The following is an 11,274-nucleotide window of genomic DNA, read 5'->3' as shown; positions in this document are numbered from 1 at the left end:
ATACCATTAGCACCGATGCAAAAAAGGGAAATGAGATTTGCTCTCCACTCAAGAGGAGAAACATTCATGTCATATAGAGTATAAATACATTGAAAAATAGATGGTTCATTATGCGATAACTGATAAGTAATATTGTATAGAAGGCCAAAAGCAATTTAAGATCTCCTTAACAGATAACTTGGAAAACTAAGATACTTCAGCGTGCCACTTAATTTCAAACTATAGGTAGGTAAGAGCCTTAAATTGATACGATTGAAAAATGTTCCCATATTCCATATTGGAATCATTCGCATAGTATGAATTCAAATATAGAGTGAAAAAAAGCAAGTGCAAGACATTTAAAAAAAAACCACTGATAAGTATATACCTCAAGTTACATTTCATGGTTAAATTTTTTGCCAGTAATGATTCGTGATATCTGAAGACCTCGGCTGAAGGCCTCATTGAACAGAATTCTTGTCTGCATTGACTGGAAACCAGGCAACCAGGATAGCAGCGCCACTGGAGCCATAACAATTATTCCGAAAAGCAGGTCATATAACCGAGCCACAGAAACAACAATATCCCACAAATAGGGTTTTCGTTTTATGACATGTCTGGAAACTTGGGCCAAGGATAATAGGCCCCAACCAGTGGGAATGAACGCTAAAAGGCTTGTAAATATATCAATAATATGAAAATTTGTGAACTTCAGCAGAAGAACTATCACCAATAGCACAAGAGTAATGATGAAAGACTGGACAGTCCTGTAGTATATATGTTCCTTAGCAGAATACTTGTCCCGAGCATAGCCTATTATCATAAAAATCCCAATGGCAAGAACCACATAGCTCCATGAAACGATATAAACATAAAATTTTGTGCTCCCATGGACAATATGCAGGCGATACACAATCCCATACTGAAAGATGAAGTACCGTAGATCTAGTATTACCTCCAGTAATTTTCCCCAAAAATTAGTAGTTCGCAAATGAGCTTGCTCCTCCTCCCACCATGTTTCCCAACTTTCATCAGCTTTTGCAAATATGCCACCGCGAAACCAGATCCAGTTCATAAAGTCATCAAAGTCATAGACAGTTTTCAACCAGTCGAAAGCTGAGGGATTAAATGCAAAGGGAGCCATGATCCATGAGACCACAAGAAACCAACAAGAGATAGTCATGACAATATACACAAAGGTATCCTTGGATATGGCACCATATGATGCATAAAGAGTCAATATAACCCCAAGCTCTATCGCCTTTATAAAATGGCTACGTGCATAAAGTCTATAATTTTCAGCAAAGCTCTTGTGCTGCACAACAAAACCACGGCCAGTTGCTCTATATTTTGCTCCCCCGTGAAGGATTGTCCGTCCAAAATAATGTGTTTTTGTTCCCATTGAAAAAGTATAGAAGACCGATGCTAGTTGAAGCTGCATTGTCAAGAAATCCCATACAGCAGGAAGAAATCCATGCTCCAGAGAATTTTCAACTATCATTGGCAAGGCAGTGAAAATACCTAACTGGATAATGAACTGCTGGTTGAGAACAGTACCGAGGGCAGCATTATTGGTGGAGTCGGCACTATTCTTGATTGATGCCTCAAGCCCACTTAAAGCCAGGTAAAGCCGCCCCCAAGCAAATGCATAGACGGTCAAGACAACAAGCATAGTACTGAAGTAGAAGCCGACTGTAGTGTAGAAAAAGGAAAGCATGCGGAAGAAATCCAACCTATGCCCCAACCTGTAGACATCCCTGCTTAAAGTCTGCTCCCCATTGCCACTGGCAACCTTGGCTTCAAACATAGCTATCTGATTCAGCCCGACATCTCGTCCTTTGCCCACCTGAATATACTCATGATGGGTCACATTGCCTCCACGCAGTGTACAATTAAAGCCTGCAAAGATGTCTTCACTGATGTTAATCACCCTGGAAGCCTTACTAACACCACCTCGGCTCAAAAACCATAGCCGATCAAAGACATCAGGATGCCCATAATGCATCCGCACCTTCAGAGGGTTTGCAAGAACACGCTGTCCAAGAGTAACAAAGCTCATCTCTTGGGCAGACATGAACCAAGCAAGGGAAGAGACAGAACCAGTGAAGACATGTTCCCTTACTCCTAATATTGTTGGTTTCCGAGAACCATAATAATGATTGAACTCTTCTAACAGATTCCGCATTTTCAGAGCCTCCTCAAAGTAATTGTCTTGGTTCATGTCTATGGTCTGTACTGCATCACCCCTCGTAAATATTAAGGCATGGTTCTGGTTTTCAGGCTTGCCTTCCCCAAGCTTCAAGGGTCCAGGCAACCTGACCCGGTAGATCTCCACCTCTTTCTGCAACTGCTGATCATATTTAACAAGGACCGAATAGTACTCCACTTCATCTCTTCCTGTGTGAACCTCGTCAACATATGCCACACGGAGTGCTACATTGTTCTTCATTAGATACAATATGTCTTCAGCACGGGGATCCTTCTTTGCCTTCTGGGCACCATATATTTGGCAGGCCACTACATAAGTAAATTTCATCAGAGCAGTCCCATACTCATGGCCCTTGAACAATGTGCTCACACTACTGCTGGCTCGGCTTAAATTACGTGATGATGGATACTGAGAGTCCCCAAGACCATCAACCTCAATATCTATCCTTGAAGAACCAACTGATGCAAGTTCAATTGATCCATCTCGTATGTCAACTTCGGAGGCAGAGTCAAGAAACGCAAGCATCTTGAGAGCTTTATAGTAGTACATCATCCCCCTGACTGTTCGAGCAAGGGTCTGACCCCTGAGGGAGGCCCAAAGCCGAAGCTCCCTTGACCCCTTGTCCCAAACCTGCTCTTCACTAGCATATCCATTTTCTTTCATCCGTTCCAGAAAGTTTACCCATTCATCATCATAAATCTTTTGAAGATAGAATATAATCGATATGCCATCTTCATTCTCTGTTCGAAGTTGCTCTTTGCTGTACAAAACTTCTTCATTATAATACGGTGTAAGAACACTGAAGGACATCATCTTTTCAACTTGGGGAGCACGAGGCATGTTCATGAACAAGGAATTACTAAAGAAAGCAATACGTCTTCGGGCCTCCAGATTCTTGGGGACGTTGTTCATTGAATCCCTCGAAGTAAGTATTGTATGGAGCCGCCTTATATTCCTATAGAAGGATGCATTGTCTCGAGTGGGCAATTCAACAGCACTTTCAAACAGCAGACCTGTGGTATTCAGCCTCAAAGGAGCTAAACCTAATTGTCTTAGTTCATCTGTGCTCTTCTTATTTGTAGGGAAGTCTCGGACAGCAATATCATAAAGGGTCTGTAGCACATTAACTACCTTATTCAAATCGTGTTCGGGCTTAAGTAGTTGGTCAAGGAGGGTAATCAGCTTTTCATGGATATTAGGTAAGACAGACATCTTAAACTCAGCAGTAAACTTTCCCAACCGCATTGAATCATCAAATGAAGAGAACAACTGAGTGATGATTGAGTGCTCCTCAGTTCCTTCCCTGACAATCTCGAGTAATAGGTGCTTGATACTGTCGTAAGCCTCTATCACTGCACATCGCCTGTATTCATTTTTGCATATCTTTCTCCAGTGCCCCCTATCTGATGCGATAAGCTCCTTTGCCTGACTAAGAGCAAGCAGCAGTTCATTGCAGAGCAATAAACATGGCCAGCGAATAACCCGGATGTTCCAAGCACTAGCAGGAAGCTCGAGAAGCTCAAATTCACGGTTGCTGATGATATCCTCCTCCCTAAAAGTCTCAATAATTTCATTCCATATCAAGGCAAACCGATGAGCTGCAGCCTGGTTGGACTCAATCTTCTTATATGGCCTCCCAAGCCCATAACGAAGCTTAAGTCGAAGAATTGCATCATTGAACTTGCTCTTCAAAGTTCCACGGTCCTGAAGCAGCTGCTCCTCAGGCATTATATTAAATTGCATTGCACTGGCAAAGAACTGGAACCTCAGCCTCAGCTGCTGGACATTCCGAATCTCACCCAAATGGGAGAACAGACCCACCAAAGCTCCAGCAAAGGAAGAAAAAATCGCATACCAGATCTGAATGTCCATCAGATATATCAGAACTACAGGAAGCCACAAGACAACTACTGCAAAGCGATTAGTATGGTGGAAGATCTCAGCCCACTGGATATGAACAGAGGGAAGATTATATATGGCCTTGGTTGGTGCAACCATTGGTTTTATCTGAAGGAAGTAACTGAAAATGAACTTCACTGCAAGGAGCAAAACCCAGAATAGAGCATACTTCACATTATCTACAATCCCTTCCCTCAATCCTCGTCCAACAAATGTCCGAGTCTGAAACCACCACGTCATTGCATAGAGGATCCTCCAGTTAGTCTTCTCGAGGAAATTGCGGACCCAAGGGATGATGAACAGGACAAGAGCTAGAACCTCAGGAAACACAAACACACCACAAGCCTCGAGGTAGTTGATCACTCTCTGGTTTGCTGCGTAGGACCAACGACGATCTCGATTCTTCTGGTCCCAGACTCGGACATAAAGGACAGTGAAGGCAAGAGACCATCCAATAGCAACAATAATTTTCAACACCATTCTGACAGCAAGCCATGAAGTCTCTCTCCGGATAAGACTGTACTGAGTCCCAAAATCAAGCACAGCTTGGACAAATCTGAGGCCAGCCCAAGTGATAAAAATGGTCAGTGTCCTAACTTGAACATCTCGGCTCTGGAGTGCTTGCCAAGGATAAGTTTTCCCCTGCCAAGCTACAATGGCAGCAGCCTGGAAATACAGTATAAGCATGATCCATAGCCGATCAAAGCTCCTGAAAAGGTGCGCAAAGGATCGCACCTCAGCAAACCCAGTCTTCTTCACTCGATTCTTAGTGGGGGGAACAGCAAAGAAGTTCTTCGATAGGTCAAATGGCCACCGAAGGCGATCAAAGCACTTCCTACTCCAAAAATACTCATTGATATCATCATAATTCCTCCATGAAGTATGAGAAGCAGTACCACCATGACTAGACTCAACCTCAGCCTGAATCACTTTATACAACGGCGTAATAACACGAGTAAGAAATGCATTCTCACCAGATATAGCAGGAAGAGCAGGACGACCCGTAGCATCATCAATATAATCCTCAAGAATACGATTCAAATCCATAGCCATATGATGAAAAATATAGCAAAGACATTCCGGAACAAACCTCACATTACCAGCTTCACCCCAAATAAGAAGATACAAAGCAGTATACAACAAATCACGACGTGGGTCAGGGGAAGAACGGCGAGTGATGGCAGAAGAATCAGAGACCCACAAATTCGACTTCCGACCAAGATAAGCACACCAAGAAGTGTAATTGTGAAGCAATTTCCTTCGTAGACGACGAACAACCGAGGGTTCAAGGGCATCAATATTATCAGGGGGTGGCTGAAGACGCATCTGAGCATTGGCAAGGAGAAGCACAAGATGCTCCCTTTGGTTCTTGACATTGTCGCGTTGAAAGCCAAAGAATGCGCCCAACCAATCTAAGAGATCCAGCCCATCATGCCAACGGACAAACGGAGGTTTTCGAAGATCGCCAACGGTGCGGAGGGCGGCCATGGCAGCTCGAACTTCAGGGAATCGGAGCGCCGGGTGCTCAGCCAAAAGGTTGTGTATTGGGATTATGTTGTAGACATCATCGCCAAATTCGGCGCCCACGGCCATGGCCGGGGGCCCGGGCCCGGGCCCGCCCGATTTGCACGCTGCCGGAGGCTCATTTAAGCATCAGATTTGATCTAGAAGGAAAAAAAAAATTGTGAAGTAAATTCCATTTCGGATTTTTGAATAGAAGAAAGGGGAAATGTTGATTAGAACGATTTAAAACCTGAGATGAAGATTGGCAGCGGATTCTCAGCTGAAACTGAGATCTGGGTTAGAAACCCTAGCTGGCAAAAGAGAGGAGGTATATGAAAAAAGTGAGTGAATCTGATGAAAAAAATAAGAAAAAAAATAAATTCCTTGAATTTATCGATTACTTCTTCAGTTGTTGAACGCGCTGGCTGTTGAAGTCAATTGGCGAGCAGAAATCTGTGTGGGTTACGTAGTCTCCTCCGACGCCCTCCAACTGTGAATTATTTATCATTTATTCATTAAAAATTTATTTAAAAAAAACATAATGCGAGTGTGACTATCATAAATGGAGGTGCATTTATCAATTATTCATCCGAAGCGGAATTTGATTGGGGCGAATAAAAGTAGGAACGTTTCCGTTGAAGACGCACTCTCTCTCTCTCTCTCTCTCTCTCTCTCTCTCTCTCTCTCAAAAAGAGGGGAAAAGACTGCAACTAAATTACGAAATTGCCACTACAAGAAGAAGAAGAAGCAACAAAAACATCTCAATTGAAATCATCAATACCTGAGACGAGAATTGAACCCAGCTGAAGCTGAGATTTTTGAGATAAGCCCTAAATCGCACCCAAATACTTCAAGATCTGTTGAATGAAGAGAAACAAAGAGAACAAAGTGAAGTGATGAACCAATGGATGTGAGGGAAAAGGAAATGATTTGGCGGAGCGAAGCTCACCACTTTGCTTCAAAAACCCTGGGTATTGAAATTTAAAATTGGAAACCCTAGATCGGGAACCCACCGTCTTCGCCTTTTATGGCCCAACTAATGAGAGGGGGCGGAGAAACGAAGAAAAGCGAATTCTTTTGTTTTCTTTTTCATTTATTTATTTATTTTAGGTCCGAAATGAAATCAAAAGGCGCACCCTTTTTGATTCGCCGTTTCATTTTGGATATGTGTATATATTAATGAATGTTTGCATGATGGGTGAAATTGAATCTACAGAGTCTTATTTTAATGCGTCTTTAGACGTTGATCCCTTATATCTTTCATATTTATAAAGTAGTTTCTCAAACTGTAGAGTTGTTGATTTAGCCCTTCAATTCGAATAAGTTATTTCAAATTAGCGTCGCTGTTAGCTTCCACCAGCTCATGTAAGTTTATTTCAAATTAGTGTCTTCGTTAGTTTCCACCTAGGGGTGTCCAATCCGCCTTAGGCCCGGCCCTGACCCAGCCGAGCCGGGGCTCAGCCCGGGCTCGGATAAACCAAATAGGGTTCCGGGCCTGTCCTGGGCCCGGGCTCGGGTAAACCAAATAGGGTTCCGGGCCCGGCCCGCTCCAAACGGTCAAACGGTCACTTAAGTGACCGTTTGATGACAAAAGCCGGGTCGGGGCAACCCGGCCCCGTCCTTAACGGTCACAAATGTGACCGTTTTGGCCGGGTCGGGCCAGCCCTGTCTTAACGGTCATAAACGGTCATTTTTTACCTTTTGACCAAAATACCCTAAAAAACGATCAAAATGGTCAAAATTTGAGGGTATTTTGGTCATTTATCTAGAAGCTGCCTCTATAAATAGAGGGGGTTTTTATTTATTTTTCTCATCCAAAACTCATCTACTTCTCTCTAATATTCCCTTATACTCTGCCAATTAAAATTAATTAATAAGTTATCCTAGCAAGTATGAAATACAACAATATATATGAACTAGGATTCACCACACACTTCTCTCTTGGTGTACAAGTGTATTACAAAGTGAATTTCTCAATAAGCACAATATAACAAATGATTGTTCTCTCTAATAAGGTGAGAACTCAATTAGGCTCAACTCAATGTCACACTATCCCACAACCTAATTATATAATGTATGCAAATACAATAAGCTCAATGGTTGTGTGTGTAAACAAAGAGTAAATCAAATCAAACTAAACTCAATATAAAACTAGCTTTAATAGAATTTGATAATTAACAAATAACAAATGAAAGCTAGAGTTGAGTTTAGAAAACTTCTCAATGGAAGACAAGATGGAGAGATGGAGATTGGAGCCCAAACAAGAAGATAATCTCCTCCACTTGTGAAAACCAAAACAGCTTTAACCCAAACCCTTAAACAAGCTTAAAACAAGCTTAAACTCTTTTTAAAACTCTTGTTAAAAACTTCTTGGCTTCTTTGAAAGAGAGCAGCAATAGGGTATATATACCCACTTGAAATCTCAGTCAAGAAGCCCAAACAAAAGACAAAAACAGCCCCAGCAAACAGCTTAGAGAAATAGCCGTTGAAGCCCAACGGATCTATTATCGGTCGACCGAAAATTCTGTCGGTCGACCGATGGAGAGCAAAAACACGAAGACCAGCTCTGGACAATCCCGAAAACTGATATAACAGAAAACTGATTTGCTGATTTTAAAATGCTGTTTAAAAATATCAAATAAATTCCAAAAAATATAAAACTTTGGGGAATGATTGTAGACATGATAATAAACATGCTACAGCGACTGGTTATCAGAAATGACCTCCCAAATGAAAAATATCATTATTTTACAAAATAGTCCAAAACATGAAAATATGATATACTTGAATTTTGATGTTTTGACATAAACCAACTTTTGAAACTTTGTGAAATATTTTTATAGACTTAGTAAAACATGTATAAACTGATATTGAAGTCTACAAACTAAGAATACAATATTTTCACAAAATTGCATATTCTATGCAATGTTTTCAAAAACACAATAGAAAATATGAAATATATAATTTCATATATATAATCATAAAAACTCAAAACACATGTATGTATATATATAACTATATATATGCATAGAAACCAAAACTTATGTATATATATATAACTATATATATATATACGAAGAAACCAATAAAATGTGTGTGTATAGATATTGAGCTTAACGTATTAAACACACATAATATAAACCTATACTAAATTACCCAAGCTTGATCTTGATCTTCATTGTAGCTCAACTTGGTACACGTTGCGGATGAAGCTTGAACTTGATCTTTAACTTTAATTGTATGTAGCTTCACTCCACAAATCCGCCAACCTCCATTTGATATGATCGTTAAGGCGCAATCCATCCAACCTCCAACTACGTTGTTTGTCTATAATAAATAAGAAAACACAAATACTAGACAAACAATATTAGTGGTAAATTCTTTGTTAAATATCATCAAAACAAGAAGTCCAACACGCTGCACCCCCCAATACCAAACAGAAGTCTAAGTCAACAAGTCCTTTACCCCAAAAATCATGTTTGTAATGTGTTTACATCCTAGTGTCATATCATTGCAAATTCAAAAAAAACCCCGAAATGACCTTGACTGCACTTGCTGCCTCTCTCTCTTTTTCACCCCCCCTACCAAAACCCCCACCCCCAGAAAAGGTTTTGTTGTGAACCTTAGCAACCTCTAATCCTAACACAGTTTCCCATTTCTTCTACTCCCGTTCATGGAAAAAAAATTCCTTTTTTTCTCGCTCATCATTCTCTCTCAAATAAGGGTTAGGTTCCATTTTTCTATATAATATCTGAAGACGGCCCAGCTTCTAAGATTATTTCTCCCGTTGGATAAAATCTTGAAGACAACCTGGTTTCTAAGATTATTTCTCCCGTTGGAGAAAATCTTGAAGACGGCTTCCAGTTTGAAGTTGTGAAGAGAAATATAGGTACAAATTCAGTGGTCAAATCCATTGAGAAGAAGAAAAAGGTGTTGAATGAAGGTGCAGCGGACGAGTCCGTTATTGGAAATGAAGGAGTTGCGGGTGGAGAGGGAGACTATAGGGAAAATCATTCAACATGTTCTTACAGACATCGCCCAAGAGTATTTCACTCATTCAACCCCTAATGATGAACCATAACAAGATCTTGTACTGATTAAGGAACACTCTAAATAAAGAGGAGAAGGCAGCACAAATAATTCCACCAAAGCTCTGTTGGACTTGCAGAGTGCATCCAAAGGGATGAAGAGGAAAAAATAGTAACACATTGTAAAACTATGTAAATTTGAGTATATTATGATAAGTAACATTTAATATGTTATACTGTAATAAATAACATATTTTTGATGTTTGAGTATGTTAGGAATTGATTTGAGGTCAATTCGACGTACATATTTTCGAGTGTGAGAATGAATCAGTTTACACAGGCAAACAGACTCAGTGTAGTCGACTAGTGCTCTTAGTAGTCAACTACTCTGAGCTCGTAAATAGTTTACAGAAACTTGATTTGAGCTTAGTAGTCGACTAGCGGGAGTTTTCTCAGTTTGTGCAGGTTTGGTATCGGGCTGATTTTGTTTGTTTCGAACCCGACCGTTAACCTATGTGTTTATACTCATTTTAAACTCTAATTCCTCACCTTACACATGAAATATCAGCAGCCTCTCACATCCTTCAACCCTAACCCTAAAAGTGTGAGTTTTGGATGTGTTCTTGAGGCGTTTGTCGAGAGGAAGGTAGATTTTTTGCGTTTTGGAGAACAGTGATCTTGCGTGCACGTGTTCAGGAGATCAACACCGCTTTGATGAAAGATTATCTTTGTACAAACTCATTCCCATAGTTAAATAACTAGTTTGAGATGTTTAATTAGTATTCACATGCCTAAATCTTAACCTGATCGAGGTGTTGAAGTTTGTTTTTTGATGATAAGTCTTAACCCTATGCTAGATCTGAAGTTAAATCTTTAATGTTGATGATAGAAACGTGATCATGATCATTAGGGTTTATGTTAATTTTATCTATAACTTGTTAATTATGTTTATCTCATGAGTAAACCCTAATTCGTTGTTTAATTGAGGTTTCTTGTAAGCTAGTTATGCTAAAACCCTAGGTTTGTGATACCTAAGGCATATGAACATGTATAAATGAAAGTTCACTCATGGTCATGAGTAGTAACATCATTGTGTTGATAATTTTGTAGTTAATTAAGAGATAATGGAGAAATTTGGTTAATTAGTATGTTAAACCCAAATTTGAGCAAACTAATAAAATTATTTCATGTTCAGGATAGGGTCTTGAAATTTGATGAATATTATATGTTTTATTATGTATTTAAATCTCATGATAAGTTTTGGGTGATTGATATATACATGTTTGTGCATGAAAGAATGCATGTTTTGACAGGGCAGTCGACTACTAAGCTTAGTAGTCGAGTACTCATGCCCAGTTTAGGTTTATAAAAACTAAACTAATATAGTGTAGTCGACTAATGTGCTTACTAGTCGACTACTAAGTTTGACACTACCATGACAGAGTCTGGATGGACTCAGTGTAGTCGACTACTAAGGTTAGTAGTCGACTACTAAGACTTTTCCTGAGCATATTGTTGCATTCTTTTTTTTGATGCGATCACAGGGTTCGAGTCGCACGATAGTATATATATAGACATGAAAATACATGAATGGTATCGTAGTACACACGTGAGTATCCCAAAAGGGGATTTGACAAGTGTTGAGTGATTATACTT

General features: G+C 40.0%; 1 protein-coding gene across 2 annotated transcripts in view; it reads right to left on the bottom strand.

Moving 5' to 3' along the window:
* Positions 1-6,733, bottom strand: part of LOC109844065 (callose synthase 12-like) — a 10,405-nt gene extending 3,672 nt beyond the window's left edge. For both annotated transcript variants that reach the window (XM_020413076.1, XM_020413078.1), the window contains exons 1-5: positions 6,540-6,733; positions 6,372-6,447; positions 5,992-6,080; positions 5,841-5,901; positions 368-5,751 (exon numbers count right to left, since the gene is read on the bottom strand). In XM_020413076.1, the coding sequence (XP_020268665.1) occupies positions 374-5,680 (5,307 nt within the window). In that variant the 5' untranslated portion in view covers positions 5,681-5,751; positions 5,841-5,901; positions 5,992-6,080; positions 6,372-6,447; positions 6,540-6,733 and the 3' untranslated portion in view covers positions 368-373. The remainder of the gene's footprint in view (positions 1-367; positions 5,752-5,840; positions 5,902-5,991; positions 6,081-6,371; positions 6,448-6,539) is intronic.

The sequence above is a fragment of the Asparagus officinalis genome, chromosome 5 (assembly GCF_001876935.1).
Source record: "Asparagus officinalis chromosome 5, Aspof.V1, whole genome shotgun sequence".
In the NCBI taxonomy this organism is placed as follows: domain Eukaryota; kingdom Viridiplantae; phylum Streptophyta; class Magnoliopsida; order Asparagales; family Asparagaceae; genus Asparagus; species Asparagus officinalis.
The sequence above is the reverse complement of the archived record's forward strand: the minus strand, read 5'-3'. Positions and strand labels throughout refer to the sequence as shown.